Source organism: Myotis yumanensis, unplaced genomic scaffold, assembly GCF_028538775.1.
Source record: "Myotis yumanensis isolate MYYU_CA2020_CCGP unplaced genomic scaffold, mMyoYum1.0.hap1 SCAF_10, whole genome shotgun sequence".
NCBI lineage: Eukaryota > Metazoa > Chordata > Mammalia > Chiroptera > Vespertilionidae > Myotis > Myotis yumanensis.
The window spans coordinates 35,208,699-35,229,267 of NW_027223761.1; the positions used below are offsets into that span (position 1 = coordinate 35,208,699).

The 20,569-nt window shown below is 35.6% G+C and overlaps 1 protein-coding gene across 2 annotated transcripts in view; it reads right to left on the bottom strand.

The window, feature by feature from the left end:
• The window catches only part of USP47 (ubiquitin specific peptidase 47), a 101,637-nt gene that overhangs the window by 5,621 nt on the left and 75,447 nt on the right, over window positions 1-20,569 (bottom strand). For both annotated transcript variants that reach the window (XM_070425288.1, XM_070425287.1), the window contains 13 exons: window positions 20,113-20,189; window positions 19,516-19,571; window positions 17,255-17,367; window positions 16,419-16,523; window positions 14,233-14,440; window positions 12,030-12,145; window positions 9,478-9,597; window positions 6,947-7,724; window positions 5,219-5,394; window positions 4,806-4,886; window positions 3,134-3,249; window positions 2,657-2,775; window positions 468-598 (listed from right to left, as the gene is read on the bottom strand). In XM_070425288.1, coding sequence (XP_070281389.1) covers window positions 468-598; window positions 2,657-2,775; window positions 3,134-3,249; window positions 4,806-4,886; window positions 5,219-5,394; window positions 6,947-7,724; window positions 9,478-9,597; window positions 12,030-12,145; window positions 14,233-14,440; window positions 16,419-16,523; window positions 17,255-17,367; window positions 19,516-19,571; window positions 20,113-20,189 — 2,196 coding nt within the window. The remainder of the gene's footprint in view (window positions 1-467; window positions 599-2,656; window positions 2,776-3,133; window positions 3,250-4,805; window positions 4,887-5,218; window positions 5,395-6,946; window positions 7,725-9,477; window positions 9,598-12,029; window positions 12,146-14,232; window positions 14,441-16,418; window positions 16,524-17,254; window positions 17,368-19,515; window positions 19,572-20,112; window positions 20,190-20,569) is intronic.

Sequence of the window (20,569 nt, forward strand, 5' to 3'; positions counted from 1 at the left end):
GGTTCTCAACCTGTGGGTCGAGACCCCTTTAGCGGTCGAACGACATTTTCACAGGCATTGCCTAAGACCATCCTGCATATCAGATATTTACATTACGATTCATAACAGTAGCAACATTACAGTTATGAAGTAGCAACAAAAATAATTTTATGGTTGGGTCACAACATGAGGAACTGTATTTAAAGGGCCAGAAGGTTGAGAACCACTGACTTAGGACAAAGTTGATAGAAATAACAGAAAGTGAGGGTCCATTTCTGAATGGTCAGAAGCCAATGTTATTTTTCAAGGCATCGGGAGCCTTAAGAAACAACTAGAATGTGTGATTCAAGGTGTCATAAAATGTGACAGAGACAAAGAAAGAAAGGTTGCTGTGTCAGTATCTGGCATTCACTTCCTAGGATACCTCTTAGGCAATATAGAGAAAATACAAAATGTATACTAACTCATTTTGTTAAAAATGAACTTACCTTCTCTCGCAACTCATCAACACTACTGCTTTCCAACACAACCTCCTGGAAGGGATCCAACTTCATCTCAGAGGGCCTCCACCGTCTTGACAAAACTGCAAGCTGTGACATGGATTTCATCTTCTCCACCCCTATGAACGTACAAGATTAGGCTAGCACAGTATTTTCTCTAGAGTTTCTAATTTGACTTTTCCTATGCCTGACTAAACAAAAGGATTTACTTCAAGTGTTACTCTTACAAAGTGGGCATAAAAGAAACCAATTATCCCCAGGAGTGTTTGAGAATGAAATATTTATTCTCCCCTCCAGTCTCAGAAGATAATTCCTAACTCTTCTGCAAGCTCTGGTTCCACCAGTATTCCTAATTCCATTCTCTCCTGACTCCTGCTGAGCACTGCTCTACCAATTACTCTCTTCTCTGGTTCTCCGATCTTTGCTTCTCTATTGGCTACTATCCACAATCTGAAATCGTAATCACATCATCTTCACTCTACCTCCTTTATTTACTCAAGCTGTCATTACTTCTTCTCTTTAAATTTATACCCCCAAAATTTACCGTTTTCTCAAAACCCACCTCAATTGTTACCTTTCTCTCTGTACATATAAGAACAAATTGTATTGATTTGGTCCTTAGTACCTATCATTTTGGAATTACAGGTTTCAAGTTCTGGTTCACCCACAGACTATGTACATCTGGAAGGCAATCACTAGTTGCTTATTCATTTTTGTAGCACCAAGGATTAGCAATGCGTGGCAAATTACAGGTCAATAAATGCTTCTTAGATTTAATTCTACGACTTACTTCTTACCCAACTATTTGATGCTAAAATATATATTGGAATGATACTGATGCAGGCACCCACCGTTCAGTAACATTTTCTGGCTAACCCATCTTTGCTAATACATAATCAATCCTTCCTAGGAAGGGTGACTTCTGCATTCTTCATGATCTCTTCCTGGCCTACCCAGACACGGAAATTATTCTCTAAGGCCCCAGACACTCAGAGAAGAAATAACATCCTGAAACACTTCCTTACACGCAACAGCATACAGTATCCTGATTTTTCCTGATCTCCCCATAACTTGTCATTTAATCAAAATTTCAACCATTAAAATTTAAACCAAATTAGACCTGAAATAGGTGAAGTGTTAGTATTACTGAGCCTTCTGAAAACTATCACAATCATATATAGAAACATTCAGAACTTATATTTTAATTTCTATGGGAAAACAAAGGAAATTAAAATCTTTCTAAGTGATAGCGAAGTCACAAAAGAATATATATAGAAAACCCGTTGCTTCTCTTGATATAATCTCCTAAAAGCCAACTTTCCTCCCACTACTTCCTCTGAAAAATAATACTTTAAATATACCAATGTTGATAACACCAGGAGGTATGACAAACATAAGTACCTCCTCTAGGTAACTGTTATGGGTTGAATTGGCCCCCCTCCCAAATACTTACCGAAGTCTTAATACCCCAGTATCTCAGAATGTGACCTTATTTGGAACTAGGGTCATTACAGAGGTAATCAAGTTAAATTCAGATCATTAGTGTAAGCCTTAAAGTGACTAGTGTCTTTATACTATAGGGAAATTTTGGTAGAGATAAATAAGCCCACAGGGAGAACATCATGTGAAGACGAAGGCAGAGATGAGAATGATACATCTACAAGGCAAGGAACACCAAAGACTACCAGCAAATAGCCATAAGCTAGGAAAGAAGCATGGAACAAATTCGCCCTCAGAAAGAACCAACGCTACTGACACCTTGATCTCGGACTTCCAGCCTCCAAAACTGGGAGGCAGTACATTTCTGTTGTTTAAACCACCCCCTTTGTGGTACTTTATTAAGAAAGCCTAGGAAACAGGTCATTTTCCTCTAAATCTCTGATGAATTATCAAAACAAAATAAGCCATAACGAAAAAAGAAACTAAATAACAAACATGGCTAAGAAAATATTTTTAACATTTTCTATAAAAAGTACTAAAAATACGATCTTGGAATTGCAACTTCCCTGTAAGAAGGAATATTTTAAAAAATCAGAGTACAAAGGGAACATTTAAAAGGCAAATGGGAGCTAGAGAAAAGATAGAAGAACTCATTATTTGATTAAAAAAACTATAGCCTTCTATTAATTATAGAGTATTTCCAAGTGATTTTCCCCCCACAAAAATATTGGTAATACCATCAAGAACTTCAAGGAAAACCTCCCAGTTGCTGGAAATATTAATATCTTCTTCATATATATGGTAATCCAAAAAGACAGTGCCAGGATTCTTCCATGTTTTTTTCCTTAGACGAAACCTACAAATGTGATAAGACATTTTAAAGTACTATAATTTGAAATTCTTAATTTTAAAAAATGACATAAATCTGACATCAAGGAAAATTAATTATGCTTAAGTCAAATGGTTATTTATTAAAATTTGGGGAAAATAAAATAAAATGCTCCCAATACTTCAGATTTAGTAGTATTCTACAGAGGAAATTTAAATACAACTCTAGCACTTTTGCTTAGTTCTATTAAACTAATTTGCAGTGCTAAAATTCTGAATACTATAGGAATTTTTAATTCTTCTAATTTTAGAAAATCACACCAATCCATATAATTTGACACACGTTCTTTCTTCAAGTCACTAATTACACTGTGTTTTTACTTTACCTGTCAATACTGAGCTCTAAACCACATTGCTCCCTGAGTTGAGGAATTAATTCCTCTTTTGATTGCCGTACAGTCATTCCTTTAGCAAACACAGCATCTAGCAGAAACTTGCATGGCTAGAAACATAAATAATTAGAGCTTGAGTTATACATTAAAATAAGATTAACAAGACATTTTATTTACACTTTATACTGTGACAATTATGGGCCTCAGTTTAGGTGTCTAAGATATCTTCCTAGGTTCAAATCTTGGCTCCACTAGTTATTAACTTAGTTATCTTGAGTAAATTTACTTAATATTCCTGTGTCTCAGAGTTCTCATCTATAAAACTGGGGACAGTATCTTCCTCACTAAGTCACTGTAAAGATTAAAATAACAAATTCATATTTCCCTTTTTGTATTAAAGTGATGATAATTTTGAATGTAAAAAGAATCACTTTATGGACTAAAATAAGAGAAATACATACTAATTCTCCAAGTAACATTCATTAATTGTCTCAAAAGAGACATATAATATCCACAAGACCCGAATTTGGAAGAAACATATAAGTCAAAATGATTGTAATGGATCACATGTAAGAGATATGGTTGGTGCCCAATAAAATGTTTGTTGAATGAATAAAGTTATTTCATGAAAAATTTATCCTCTTATGTATTTTTCACATTTGTCTAGGTCCCCAATAAGATATAAACATCATGAAAATAGGATCTTTGCCTTATTTTTCTGGTTATGTATTATAGGAACTAAAATATTTTATTGATTACTCCCTAAAAACATAGCCTGGTTAGAACCTTAATCCACCACTTGCAAGTTTTATGACTTTTTGCAAGTTACTCAACTTCTCTGCCTCTATTTCTTCATCTATAATATGGGAATAACATATAGTGGTTACAGACTTAAAAGATTTAATACTTGTTAATACTTGTAAGCCCTTAGAGTGCATAATAAATACTAGGTCAATGCTTGTTAAATATAAAATGATGCTCTGAACACAAAAAGAACCTATAAACTCTACAGGTAAAGTGCTATCCACCTGTAGCATTATACAAGCATTCCCAGAAAACAAAATACTCTTTGAAAAGCAGGAAATTTTTGCCTCACTCCAACGTTCGTAGCAACACTTCAGAGCAGAGGCACAACAAAAAAATGACCTGACAGCAACATTCATCCCCTGCCTGCTTTTATAAAAAAAATTTTAGTGGGCCGAAGCCGGTTTGGCTCAGTGGATGGGGCGTCGGCCTAAGGACTGAAGGGTCCCGGGTTCGATTCCGGTCAAGGGCATGTGCCTGGGTTGCGGGCACATCCCCAGTGGGGGATGTGCAGGAGGCAGCTGGTCGATGTTTCTCTCTCATCGATGTTTCTGACTATCTCTCTCCCTTCCTCTCTGTGAAAAATCAATAAAATATATTAAAAAAAAAAAAATTTAGTGGGACAGAGCCACTTGCATTGGTTTTACATATAGTCTATGTCTGCTTTCGTGCTACAATGGCAGAACTGAGTAGCTACGACAGAGGCAGTATGGCCTGCACAACTAAAAGACATCCTAGAAAAAGTCTGCCCGCTTCTGCTTTAGAGAGATAAAAAGAAATGACTAGTAATAAAATTTCTGCATTGTATGTTTTTAATAACTAATAAAAGTGACCTTATCTTGCTCTTAAGTGTATTACTTACCTCTTGTTCATTGACCAGGAGCTGGTACACTTTAACTCTGTATTCTCCTTTTTTAAGTGCTCTCCCCAGTCTAATTGTAATCTATAAATTAAAAACATGTTTTAGATGTACTTTCTCAGCAGAACAAACAATCCATTCTCACCCACTGTTTAGCTTGTTTTCCCAAATTCTCTAGATAATGGGCTCTGAGAACAGATATATCTTTTACCTCTGATTCCCCAGCACCTAGAACAGTAACTGACACAGTTAATATTTAACATTTAGATGAATGAAAAAGCACCCAACAACAAATAACCACTAAACATCAAATTATCCATTTAGGGTGTCTAGTTCACCTTACTTGGATGTAGTACAAGATGTTTTCTTTTCTATCATTTAAAATACTCTTATTATTGAAAATTATTTTAATCAACCTTATTGTCCTCTGAAAATGATGAAAGTGTCTCATTCAGTCGGACGCTCTCAAACTCTTGATTGCTGGCATATACTCGAAAGACCTTGAAGTGAGAGGACAAAACTCCAACAAAGGGCTCTAAATGTTGTTTGAAAGCAGCCAGGGTAATTCTTTTATCAACATGCACCATCAACCCTAAGCACACAAAAAACAAAACATAAACAAAACTGTAAAAGTAACCTCTCAGGATACAAATAGAACAGATCGTATACTTTTTATTGTACTGTAAGCAGGAAAAAGCACCCTTTTCAATTATTTGACTTTTAGCTAATATAAAACATTAGATGGATAAAATACATGGACACTGAGTATATGATAGGTTAATCTGACAGCTTTAAATGTTCTGATATATTTAAGTGCTTATTTCAGCTGTTGAATCCAACACACATGTCCAGGAATTCTTTCCAAATAGGCATATTTCTAGTTCTACACAGTAAAGTGTGGGCTCTGGCTGGGTTCCAACCCTATCTCTTCTGCTTCCTTGATATGGAGCAAGCTGTCAGCCTCCGTACCACCATTTCTTCATTTGAAAAATAAAGATAATAATAGATGATAATAGTACCTACCTCATAGCTTTACAGTGAATTCAATGAGGTAGTATCGTTATCATGCTTTGAGCACAGTGCCAGATATATAGTAACTGCCTCTCCCGTGCTTCCCCACAATTTCTAACCTTTGCCTAAAGAGAAACTAGTTTTAATTTCACCAATGCTCTTGCAGGGTTGAAAATGGTAAAAAAGCACAGTAGCTACTGGCTAATTTTTTTACTATGACGTTAGGAAAGTAAGGAGCAGTGGTAGTAGTTACGAGGTGGTAGAAGACACACTAGGCTTACAATCAGAAAACCCGAATTTGATCCCAGTAGTGTGACCTACTAGCTCTGTGACTTCAGGCAAACTATTTAACCTATTTGAGCCAGTTTCCTCATCAGTGAAAAGCATCTACATCAATTTTATGCAGCTAATGAGAACTAAATGAAATAATGTAAGTCAATGAGCCTTACGAGAGGAAAAAAACTCCATAGAAATTTAAAGCATTATTATAATAGAGTTTCTCTGTCTCCATTTAGGCCCACCAATTCACATTTTCTCACTTCAGTTTCTGCAAGTTGTATGTGTAAATGTCATGTTTCCAGTGTTATTTGGACTTACTTAGTTAAAAAAACAAAAGCACCTTTCCTTTCTCTGACTTTTTCAATTAGTTATGTACCATTTAGGGTGTTGGAGGGGAGTTGTTTGCATTGGGGGATGGAGGAAAGGAAGAGAAACAAACATTTTTCTGGGCATTGAGTACATTTGAGTAAAGCATTTTCTAAAGTGTCCTTTTTATTTTTTTGTATATTATTTACTTTGTAAACTATTTCATAATGCTTTATTTAGTATTTTTATCATAGTTATTTCCATTTTAAAATATTCTTTTTTAAAAATAACATCTTACCAGAGTTCTGACATCATTACTGTCAAAGGTCTAATGTGTTTCACAGGTCTAAGAATGCTGTTCCCTGTTCACTATAACTGCATCGAAAGTGAAAACTAAGGTGATAGGAATAGTCTTATAATCCAGGAAGTTACAGGTGGTCTTAGAACAAAGTACCTAACTCTTAGCTGATTTTTTAAACTAAAAGTTTAAATACACTGAGTATAAACTGATACTGTTTAAAGGATCTTTTTCCTTTTTAAGTACATACATTTATGTCCTTCCCCAGAACCTTCATCTGTAGCATACGGTTCCGCTTTGAAATACATGTACTGTATTTCTCCCCTACTCTTGCCACTTTCGTCATATTCACTATCAGTTCCAGAGTCTTCTTCTGCTGTATCCCATGTCTCTTTTTTTCCTTCATTTGCTTTAGTTCTTCTACTACTCGTGATGCTATGAGTGTCAAGTCCATTAGCCAAAGGGATTTGAGCATTATCTGCATTGCACAAAGTGTCACTGCTATGACTAGAGCTAAGAATATCACTGTCCACTGAACTTGTACTCCGGTCATTATTCACATCCGAGTCTGATCGTTCTTCAGACTGAAAATTTTCAGGATCAGACGTCTGAAGATGCTGTTCGAGTTCTCTATTATCCACCGATGTAGAAGAGTCTCTCTCATTAAGAGGTGATTCAATGTTTTCAAAGTCACTCGTCTCAGTACTTTTGCTGCTGTCCCCATTATCTCCATCTTGCTGCTGCTGCAGTGACAAGCTTTTGAGTTTCTCAGTGCTTTCTTCTAGAATAGCTTCCACAGACTTTAGGTTCCCCACAGGTCCTTTGACTCTTTCACAATCATCATCCACATTACCAGAATCACCCCCCGCTTTCTGGTATGCTGTCCTTTTGGAATAAGATCCTGGGGATTGCTCAGGTAGCAAAACAAATAATCTGATTGTATTTGCATGCCGATCCAGGAGTTTCCACAAATGAGAATCGGTAAAGGCCATCTGGTAATCCAAAGTTTCAGAACTTTCAACAAACACCTAAATAGTAAGTCAAAAGAGTTATACTGCATCATTAGTTATAATGCATCATTAATTTTAGTGACATTCTCATTCATCATATCATGTCAATACCAGACAGTGCATACATAATAAGTGATACATTTTGGGATGATAATGCTTCTAAAAGACATATGCATGGTTTTTGGGATTATACAAAATAAATATTGTTCATATGTATTTACAATTAGCTATAAAACTGTGCTAAGAGATGGACACACACATGCAGGTATCTTATTTATTGGGTTGTCCATTTTCAGGAAATTTCTGTATCCATATCTTGCTCTTTAGGAAATCAAAGCTTAGCATGAATATAGATAGAGGAACATGTATCAAGATATCTTGGGAATGCAAGGCCAAAATCCAGATTACAGAAAAAAAATCTAATCGACAAATGATTTGATTCTATAGCAAATTAATTGCAAGGAAACAATAAAAATAGACTTGAGAGAGATATTATGAACTTTATTTGAATCCTGATTTGAACAGACAAATCCTATTGAAAAAAAATTGCTATAAGATAATCAGGGAAATTTGAATACTTACTAGATATATATTGGTTGATATTAAGACATTTCTGTTAATTTTTTAGGTGTAATAATGTAATTATAGTTATGTTTTTAAAAAGAGTTCTCATCTTTTAAAGATATATGTTTGGATTACTTAGGTGAAATGATATGATGCTAGAGATATTTTTTAAATAATCTGGAAGAAGTAGGTAGTTGAATATAGATGAAATGAAAATTGATAATTATAGAAGCTAGATGATGAGTACCTGGGGTTCATTACACTATTCTCTCTACTTTTATGTATGCTTGAAATTTTCCATAGTAAAGCTTAGAAAATGAAATGCACATATATAAATTGGCAATTATGAATAGTGTTTTGAGTTTTGCATAAAAATATAACTATTACTCAATAAATGTTACACATCAGGACTAACAGTTAACCATTTAAAGAAAAGAAAAATAGATCTCTCCCACTCCTTACCCTAAACCAATATTAAGGTAGATTAGAACTTTTAATGTTACACACAAATACACCACACAAAAGTATTAAAAGAAAATACAGGTAAATAAGAATTACAATTGGGTTAATCAATAATACTAAAAATGGTTAAATGAGATAAAAAAAAATCAAGAAAAATGAGCCTGAAAAAGGTGATAAATAAAAATGACAAACAAGGAAACTTGAATACAATTTATCCAGAGAAAACCAATGGCATTAGAAACAAATACATAGGAAAAATGATAAATAATGAAATGCAGAGTGACATCAAGAGATGAAACAAAAGCATCAATATGAACTTTCTCATTTTTAACAGAGATAAATGAGTAAGCAAAGAGTGAAGCCAATATGATTATTTTCTCTATACTAGGCATGCCTCTGACTTTCACAATGAAGTATGTACTACTTTATGGGAGAAGCTCAAGAATGAATAAAATTCAGAGGACATAATCATTGTGGACAAAAATAGTCATGAAGGCTTCATCAAAGAGGCAGAAATAATCGGGGGCTTGAAAAAGTGTAGGGAGAAGAGAAAGAACATTCCAGGTGGGCGAAGCTCATGATCGAGGCAAAAAGGAGAATCAGCAAGACTAATTCAAAGGACAGAAAGAAGTCAGATCTGACCTGACTACAAAGGATATCACTAGAGGTTGAGCTTATAATATTAAAACTTAATTTCATTTGCTATTACCAGTATAAAAAATAATAATGAAAAAATAAGAGGTACCTTGTTACTTCTAAAAAAACCTTCGGCCTTCAGGGTTTTACTAGGCACAGTGAGAAGACGCAAATCATTGTAGCTGCGTTCCAGAACTATTCTCATTGTTTCAGCAGGTAAATGGATAGCCTATAATGAAAGCAATTTAATTAAAAAAATACTCTTTCTGCTTAACTATAAATATGAGAAAACAAGACAATGCTGAGTTCTTAAAAACAGCAGAAAAAAATTACGAGAAAAATAATCTTGGTAGATATTACCATCTTTTAAAAGAATCTATGGAAAATTACTAGTCTCATCCATTAATTAGTCTATAAATTAGGAGAACAAAGGATACCTTATAAATGCATGCTCTGAAACTATTTTAAAGGTTAATGATTTTTCACTAAAAATTCTATTTCTCTCAAACTCTAAGTAAATAAAGAAAATTGATTCCCAAGAAATAAAATAACTGACTCTTTGAGAGCTGATGTAAATTCAACACCTTTTTTGTTTAACTTTTTTTTTTTAAATATATTTTTATTGATTTCAGACAGGAAGTGCCAGGGTTCTTATCCCAGCATCAAGAAGGGTTCAGGAATCTGGAAAAGGCGCTGTGCGTAGATGACATAGGAATCCAGAGACTAATAAAGAGTCCAGAGACGAAATATAATTTTGAAAGGCATTGGGGGTCAGAGGACCTTCAGCTAAAGGAACTGAAGACTCCCTCCTTGTCTAGGACCCTTGCTTTTATTAACACAATTTGTCCTAAGGCAAGGTGGAGATAATACACTTCAAAGGGTAAGGTTTCAAAAGGTACAGAAACATTGTCAGTTTGGGGGAATTAGCCTATGGCTGTTCAGTTGTTTGGCCAGTAGGAGGCAATAACATGTAGATTAAGATGTCCTTTAACTGTCTGGCAGCCACAATCAGTTTCCTATTCAGGTTTGGGGAAATGCCTTTAGCCATTCCCAACAGGTGACTATGTATGACTCAACCCTGTTGAGTTCCCAAGTCTCATCAACCTTTTGATGAAACTCTTGAAATTATGACATGCTGGAACTGGTTCCCGGCAAGGAAGGGAGAGGGAGAGAGAGAGAAACATCAATGAAGAGAGAGAATCATTGATTGGCTGCCTCCTGCACGCCCCCTACTGGGGATTGAGCCTGCAACCCGGGCATGTGCCCTTGACTGGAATGGAACCTGGGACCCTTCAGTCCACAAGCCAAAGCTCTATCCACTGAGCCAAACCAGCTATGGCTTGTTCGACTTCTTGACTTTTGATGGGTTCTTTTCTATTCTGTGAATAGTTAATAGTTTTACTAAATCAATTTTTTTCTGTGTAAAATGAGATTTAATAAATTAGGTAAAATTTAAAGTTATTTTAGAATTCCATATCCTTAATTTTTGATGTTATTTTATGAATCTCACATAAAATGAACAGATCAAAATAATTTACATTTAAAAAAATATAACTGGTTTTCAATACAACAAATGCTAACAATTCTTAGGCAGTCTAGTTTAAACACTGTATTTCTTGGCACAATGTTTTATGACTGCTTTATCCTCTATAAACATATTTTTCCCCAGCAAATTATTAGCTTCTTAAGGAAAAGGAATGTTGTGTGTTTCTTTTGTATTCTACTTCAGTACTTATACTTTAGATTAAACTATAATACAGAGCAATTACAGTAATGTAGTCTTTTATGAGCAATTTAATAATTAAATATGGCTTTACAATATGATTGGTTTTCTTTGTTACTCTGACAAAATGTTAGAAGTCATTGTTTTTTTAACATAATATTTAAAATCCAGCTTTTATATATAACTTTACAATTTTTTTTCACAAAGCACTTGTTTGTTTAATTAACATTTACAACAACCTGTTAAAAGAAACCCTAGGTGAAATAAAAGACAAGGTTAATATAAGATGAATGACTGAAAACTGAACTCAACTTCTTCACTTGTGACTGCTATACAATTTCCACTACACCAAGGGATCTTAACTTGGAGTTTAGAAACCCTGCAAAATTTTGCCCGTGTTTGTGTGCTCAGTGGTCGATAGAGTACAGGAGACTTGAGAGGGGTGTGGGGGGGTGCAGGAAGAGACTGAATAAAAATCGTACACCTATGGATGAGGACAGTGGGGAAAGTAAGGGCAGAGGGTGGGGTGGGAACCGGGTTGAGGGGAGCTATGGGGGAAAAAAGAGGAACAACTGTAATAATCTGAACCATAAAGATTTAATTAAAAAATATATATATATATTTAAAAAATTAAAAAATAAAAACCCTGCATGAAATAACTGAACTTACATTTTTAGGCATGTATTTTACAATGATCCATCCAAACACACATGTCATTGTTTACATACTTGCCTCACACTTTCTTACCTCGATACTTTGGTCAATCTGTTTTTTCTATTTGAAGTGTCCCTCTGTCCTAACTATAGTTGTCTCCTAGCTATAAATACTGGTTCCCTAAAGTAAATACTGATTCCTATATCTTACTCATAACTATATCACAAAGTGCTCTGTACAGAGCAAGCACTCAACAACAGTCACTAACCAATTTTAAAACTTACCTTTGAAATAAGTTGTTTGAACTCTGTAACTGTTTGATTTAAGTAAGCACGAACAGTGACAGGTGCAGCTACACATTCTGCCTTTAGATCAACAACATGAACTTTCACCATCACTTCTGTCACATTTGGAAAAAATAAAACATAAGTGGAGGTTATTTTTAAAAATGTATTTCACATGAATAATGAATTTTTACTATGTTTCTAATAGATGGTAAAGATAACATTTGTTCTAGTTATCAAAATGGTAGATGTAAATGTTATACATGTATAACACATGTTAAAACTTCTTTCACAATTTGTCACTTTACAAGCAAACATATAAAAAGATATAGAAAAGAGCCTAATAAAAGTTCTAGATCTCTTTTAAAAAATGACAAAAGTAAAAATGTGGTTTTTAAAAATACATGCTTTGTTTCCTTATAAAACATAACAACACTGTCAAATTTATTAAGTAAAGTATATACCCAAAATTCCAAAATACAGACCCAAACCACAACACTAAATAAATATAAATAACTAGAAAATGCAAAACAAATAGTAAAGGGGACACAGCAGACCTACTTGCTGTGAACAACCTTCATTAAACCATTCAAGACCTTGTCTATAATCAAATAGTATTTTCTATATCCTATGAAAAAGTCCTACAGAAAAACTGTTTTGGTTTAAAAGTTTTTTTTTCACTTAAATTCTTCATATTACAATTTTTTTAAAATATATTTTTATTGATTTTTTACAGAGAGGAAGGGAGAGAGATAGAGAGTTAGAAACATCGATGAGAGAGAAACATCAACCAGCTGCCTCCTGCACATCTCCTACTGGGGATGTGCCCGAAACCCAGGTACATGCCCTTGACCGGAATCGAACCTGGGACCTTTCAGTCTGCAGGCCGACGCTCTATCCACTGAGCCAAACCGGTTTCGGCTTCATATTACAATTTAATCCCATCTTCTCTGCTTCTGTTTTCAGATCACATATAACTAAACTTTTAATCATCAGAAAAATAAATGATCTTCAAACAGTACATTTAAGATAGTTATTCTCTAGCTTAAGTGATTTAATCTCTTGTATGTAGTTTATGTCAATCCTCAATTTTTCCCATGTTGCTAATCTAAATCTGATAAAATATTCTGAAGTCTTGATTATTAATGAACTAGAGGCCCAGTGCACGAATTCGTGCACGGGTGGGGTCCCTCAGTCTGGCTGGTGATCAGGCTGATTAGGGCTGTGGGAAGTTGGCCAGGGGGAGGGGCCGCTGGAGGTTGGCTGTAGGAGCACACTGACCACCAGAGGGCAGCTCCTGCTTTGAGTGTCTGCCCCCTGGTGGTCAATGCGCATCATAGCGACAGGTCGTTCGGTCACTTAGGCTTCTATATCTATACCTATATCTATCTATATCTATATCTATATCTATATCTATATCTATACCTATACCTATACCTATACCTATATCTATATCTATATCTATATCTACACCTATATCTATAGATAAAGGCAATTAGCTAGCCTGGCCAGTGTGGCTCAGAGGTTGAGCACTGAAGTCCCCGGGACTTGCAGAAATGACGAGGATGGAGAAAAATAAAACATGTTGGCAGTGCCCAGCTGGTGTGGCTCAGTGGTTGACCGCCAACCTAAGGAGGTCTAGGTTCAATTCCTGGTCAGGGCACATGCCCAGGTTGCTAGCTTGATCCTCAGTAGGGGGCATGTAGGAGACAGCCGATGAATGATGCTTTCTCATCATTGATGTTTCTATCTCTCTCTCTCTCCCTTCCGCTCTGAAATCAATAAAAATATATTTAAAAAAATGTTGACAATGATTGATTATGAAACCACCTTTTCAAGGAGACTCTAAAAAACACTCTACCTGTAAGACTTTATGGAAATAAACATTTTTTGGTCCAGGGTCTTCTTGGTAAATAGGGATGGGGGAAGGGAGGACTATTCAATACTGAAAAAGAAAAATCCCACTGGACACAGTAAACCAGAAGTTTAATTTTTTTTTTTTTAATTTTGTGTCTATCTTCTTGAAAGCAATCAATAATTTAATCCCTCGCTTTATGCTGACTACTTCCCAACCTATCTCATTTATTTTAAGAACATATAAAATATTTTTAAGAACATAAAAAATTAAATTTATTTCTATAAACAAAAAACTTTATGAAAAATTTAAGTCCAGTACTACTCAAAATACTGCAAAATTCCTTACCCCCAGGTTTATAAGATTGAAAAACTTGATCAGGTTTTCTTGTCTCCAACAGCAGATCAAACATATATGTTGACTTGACTCCACCTAGTAGAAGTCCCATTGGTGTGTCTTCTTCCCCTTCATATGATCTTTCAAGATAATCATGAAACTCATCATATTTAACAAGGCGACAACAATCCACAGGTATTACCTCTTCCAAATCCATCATCTAAAAGAAACCGCCCCCCCAAAAAAATATTTTAGTCTGATGTGTAATTATACTCACATTTACAGCTCTCTTTTACAACATCTCTTAATAGGTCCTAACAGACAATAAAATCCATGTTTGTGACTTGCATCAAAGCTCAAAGAAATCAAAGTTAAAGACACAAGTTAAACACTATCCTAATATATAGCGAGCCAGGGTCCGTAACCTCCAAAACGACCAAACGGACGACCAAATGCCAGGCTGTGTGTGCAGCAGGCTCAGGTGGGCGGGGACTGGGCAGGCTGAACTGCTGACCTCTCGGTCCCTCCTGGGTCACGGGCGCCATGGCAAACCAGCACTGACTGCGGTTGCCACAGTGACCTAGCACTGACTGCCACTGCTGTGGGCGCTACAGCAACCCAGCACTGACTGCCAAGGCAGGTGTAATGCGATCGGTCTGGGGGGCCCCACCATCGCCCCGCAGAGGGAGGCCCAGGCCACCGCCCAGCAGCGGTGGGGGAGCCTCCCTCTGCAGGGCGATCAATCGCAGGGCACCTGGACTGTTAGAGGGTGCAGGCCAGGCTGAAGGACCACCCCCCACCCCCGCCGAGTGCACAAATTTCGTGCACTGGGCCTCCAGTCCTATATAATAAAAGCCTAATATGCTAAATGTCTGGTCAACCTGTTGGTTGTTCAACCAATCAAAGTGTAATATACTAATGATATGCTAAGGCCGCTCAACCGCTTGCTATGACATTCACTGACCACCAGGGGGCAGGTGCTCTGACCAGGTTAGCTTGCTGCTGAGGGCCAGCAGGGAGGGACTGAGCTAGATGGGCCGGAGACGCCCTGGAGCCCTCCTAAGGTCCCTCCCCAGCTGGCCAACCTCCTGCATCCCCAATCATGCACTGGCGGGGTCCCTCGGCCTGGATTGTGCCCTCTCGCAATCCGGGACCCCTTGGGGGATGTCAGAGAGCTGGTTTCGGCCTGATCCTGCAGGCCAGGCAGAGGGACTACCCACTGGTGCACGAATTTGTGCATCGGGCCTCTAGTCCTATATAATAAAAGCCTAATATGCTAAATGTCTGGTTGACCAGTTGGCCGTTCAACCAATCAAGGCTAATATGCTAATGATATGCTAAGGCTGCTCAACCGTTCACTATGACATGCACTGACCATCAGGGGGGCAGACATTTGACTGGTAGACCAGTCGCTATGCCGTGCACTGACCAGCAGGGAGCAGACGCTCCACTGGTAGGTAGCTTGCTGCTGGGGTCCAGCCGATTGGGACTGAGCGAGACAGGCTGGACACGCCCTGGAGCCCTCCTGTGGTTCCTCCCTGGCTGGCCAAACCCCCGCATCTCTTCTCAGCCCCGATTGTGTACTGGTGGGATCCCTCGGCCTGGCCTGCACCCTCTCACAATCCGGGACCCATCGGGGGATGTCGGAGAGCCAGTTTTGGCCCATCTCACAGGGGGAGTGCTGGTCAGCCAGAAGCCGGTCTCATGGCTGGCAAGAGCAGTGGCAGTGGTGGTGGTGGGAGCCTCTCCTGCCTCTGTGGCAGCACTAAGGATGTTCAACTGATGGCTTAGGCTCACTTCCCTGAGGGCTCCCGGATTTCGAGAGATCGCAGGCCAGGCTGAGGGACTCTCCCCGCTGAGGGCACGAGTTTCATGTACTGGGCCTCTAGTTTTTAAATAATCACATTTCATTATCCCTCAAATCATACAACCTATGCACTAATATATTTTAAAGACATTTTTTGTTTTAAAAAAGTTAACATTCTAAACTCTAGATGGACTCAAAATCATGTAAAGAATAAATAAATATTTTTGTGAGACTTTCTCAAAAACAACTATGTTTCAAAGATTTAAATGGACTACCAGTGTGATTGCAAGTGCTTATACTACTATTGACTATAATAAAAATTTTGGAAAATATGTTAACACTATTATCTAAGATATCAATAATTAAATGCTAACAGTACAATTAAACTTACCTTGTAAGCCATTTCTACTGCTTCTTTTAATGTCTTATCCTTATGAACCTCCAATTTATTTTCCATCATGACTTGTTTCACAGGATGCAAACAGAACAGTTTTATCTAGAAATTGTAAAATACCATCATAACTCAGCAGGTCATGAGTCAAAGCTTAATTCTTTTTTAGATAGCATTTTTTCCTAATAGTAAAAAACTACAATTTTTTAAAAAAAACATACATTGGGATCATTCTCTCTGGTGTCTCTTTTTCTCACTTAATAACTGATAGTGATTATATTTAATATTATTAAAAATTGAAAGACATTAATTTTAACAAGTATATGTTTCTTTTTAAGCATATACTATCATATTATACATAATCATTCCCTTACTGATATACATTCAGGTTGTTTCCAATTTTTCCCTAGTTTTGAAAATACTGTGATCAATATCCTTGAGGTCACAATTCTACAGCATCTGCAATTATCTTATTAGGTATTATTTCCTTAAGAGAATTATATATAAAATAATATAAATTTACATTAAGATTTGATAAATTCCACTCAATATCTATGCAGAAAAGTTTTACAAATTTATTCTTCTTGTAGCAGAATGTGACAATGCTCATCTTATTGTAACCTCACCAGCACTAAGTATTATTACTACGTTATTGTTTTTTTTTAATGTATAACCTAAAATCTTATCTTACTTTAGTAATATGGTTGGTTATACTCCTTAATGATCATGATAGCATAGTTGTCTACAGAATCAACCCAATTAGTTAGCTATGAGAATTGCAGTTAAGCAAACTGCAATAGCACTTTTTAATTAAAAATAAAATTATAAAATCTAACCTTGCATGTGTTACGCTCGATTTCTCGTTGCCTCTTTTCTTGTTCTTCCAATTCTCTCTCTCTCTGCACCAAATTTTTAATATGTTCTGGATATTCATCTACTTCTAGAAATTCTATTAATAATTAAAACAGGGTAAGACAGTGCCACTGAAATTGAGCTTCCTTTATTTAATTTTGTTCTACTAGTTTTCCATTGTATATAATTCTATCACTCTCATCAAAATATATCTCAATTACATGAATCTCTCAACTTGAAACATGAGCTTCTTCTAGACAAGGGTAAAGAGGTAGTTAATAACACATGGTTACATCTCATATTTTAAAAAGTCATATATTTATCCATAATAGCATTTGGCTCCAGGCCAACTCTATGTAGATTAAGATTTTTAAAATAAAAAAGCTTCTCTGAAACTTGGAAATAAAACTATTTCTGATTTTAAATTGTATTATCACCATAAATTATGTGACCCTGTGTAAGCACTTCTCCAGACCCTGGTTTCTTCAGCATATTGCTAGCACCTAACTTATTATTATCCAGGATATAATAAAATGTAATAAATGCTATTGCTGCTTCTACTACTACAAATACTATTTATTTGTATATTATTCCCTAATACAATTATCATTCCTTTGTTCTCAAAGCAGTTTTTTAGCTGCCTTCTAATCAAAGAATTTCATATGTAACTCAAAGTATTAAAAGTGACATTATGAGACTATGACACTACTTAATAAAGCCAATGATTATTAAGCAATAAATTAGAACAATTTATATCTTAAAAATCATGCCTCTGTGGAAAATAAAAATCTACTGCTCTTCGAAATGAGCTCTAATTCTAAAAATATTCCAGATCATACATATAGCGCCCCCTGGTGCTTCATCACAAACCTAGAGCCCGGGAGTGAATAAAGGAAAGCTGTTATTTATTGCTCTATTGAAAATATCTGGAATGCTGGGTGCTAAAGAGACACATGAACCACAATCCTGGCTCTGCCTCCAGGTAGACTGGACAGTTACTTTTTGGGTTACACTGAATGATTACTTCTACTCAGAAATATTTGTTCTGAAATGATTTCTTGTTATAATTTCCTTTCTTTTCATTAATCCTACAGTAAATTATTGAAAAGCCACTATATGATAGACCCTGGATTATACTGTTGGTGAAAAGATGAATAAGTCCTAAGTCTTGAACCAACTGAATTCAGAATTTAATGAGGGTTTAAAAAATGCAAATAAAACATTATACTGCTGAAAATAGATTTACTCATGGCACGGAAGTTTCTAAATAAAGAAAAATGTTAAAATTAATGGGAGTGAATATGCTATTTTAATTACAAAAAGAATATAAGCAAACATATCATCTATGTATATAACTATGTTCATGTACAAAGATATATCTCTACCTATTTGCATACTGCTTTAGCAGAGTAAAAGTTAGCAAGAAAAATGAGGAACTGTAATTTTTCAAAGTAATAATTACAAAAAAGAAAAAAAAAAAGACAACCCCACATGCTTTGTATACAGGATTATTTGGGGGAATTCTTAATAAAATTAAAATATAAAGGAGGCACACTAGACTAGTAAAACTTTACTTGCTTTTTAAGCAAACAGCAAAGACATTTAACTCTAGTTTTTAAGAATCTTTCTAGAGTGGTAAGTGAGAAGTTTACTTCATCTATGGTCCCCATGCAAAGCATATAGCTATGAAATACCCCCTAAAATTATAAAAGAAAAAAATAGCTACATTTGAGTTTTTACTATGTACCAGACATGATGTTAAATGCTTAAAATATGTTATCTCATTTAATTTTTTATACAACCTTATAAAATACAATTATTCCCATTCTACAGATGTGGAAAATAAGACTTAGAAAAGATAAATAACTTGGTCTGGGACATGCAGCTGCTGAGTTATGACTGCTACACAGGTCTGGAGGTTATCATCACTAAACCAAACTCCGTATAATACAATCTTACTGCAAATAAATACCTGGTTTCTTCCATGCAGAGTAAGTTTTGCCTCTTAATGTAGTAAAAAACAAAAACAAAAACAATACATTTTTTCCCCACATGTTTTTACCAGCTGGTATTATCTCACAATAGTCTTTATAATTAATTCTTCCATGCATAAAAAAACTTAATTATCCTATCAGTTAAAAGTGGTTATCTGGGTTTGAAAACTTGCTTAAGAAATTAGTTTATCCTACAGATTAATATCGAATAATACTACAGATTAAAAGCAAATTAATGTATGTTAACATACTTGCATTTCTTGTTGGATCCTTCAGTCTATATATCAGCATATATGCATTTGTGGAGCTAGTAGAAATACAAAAAAGATTAATAGGAACAAAAAGTAGATTGTAAAGACTCCATTTCCTAGCATCAAATATTTATTTAAAATATTTTTTGTTGTTTCAAACAATTAAAAATCATGAAACTGTTCTCGAATAGGTTCAAATTTAAAACATTCTAGAAAAAAAATCTACTTTGCTTTTACTAATACATTTATGAGGAGATTCCATACCTCCTCTTGGTAACACAGTAAAGTCTTCAAAAAAAACCTGTGTCCTAGAATGATTACTATAATTAAGTCAGGAGTCAGCAAACTTCTTCTGGCAAGGACCAGATAATAAAAGTATGATCTGTGTTGCAATTACCTAACTCTGCTGAGGTAGTGGGATAAGATCAACATAAAATATTTAAGCAAATGATACGGTGATGTTTCAATAAAACTTCATTTCCAAAAACTGGAAATAAACTGGATTTGGCCCACCACTGGGTTAAACTTTCTTAATGGTGAAAAATATTGAGAAGCTGTTGTTAATTTATAGACACTAAAAATTACAAAGTTATTTACCTTGCAAAAGCACTGGAGTAATACCCTCTGCTTCCTGAAGATCCACCATGTGTTTTCTTAATGTCCTCTTGTGTTATCTAAAAAGTTGTCACATTATTAACTTTTTGGTAAAATTTATAATACCACTACCTTTATGGCAATATGTAACCCAATATATAAATTTTTAACCTCAGAGTTAAATGGACCACATGTACCAATTCACAAAGTTTAATCATAATCAGCAGCTGCTAGTGACCACTTAGTTCTAGTGCTCTCAAACAGCCCACATGAAGGCTCATGACAAGAGGAAAATTGGGAATCTATCTCTGGAAACACTGAGCAAGCCCCAAAGAAACAAAACCAAGAAATAACAACAATTAACAAAGCAAGAAATTTACTGAGAGCAAAAACAAAATATTATTTGCTGTGTCTTAAAATGCTTCACTGTACACATCTAGTCTCCCATTTCAAGAAACCC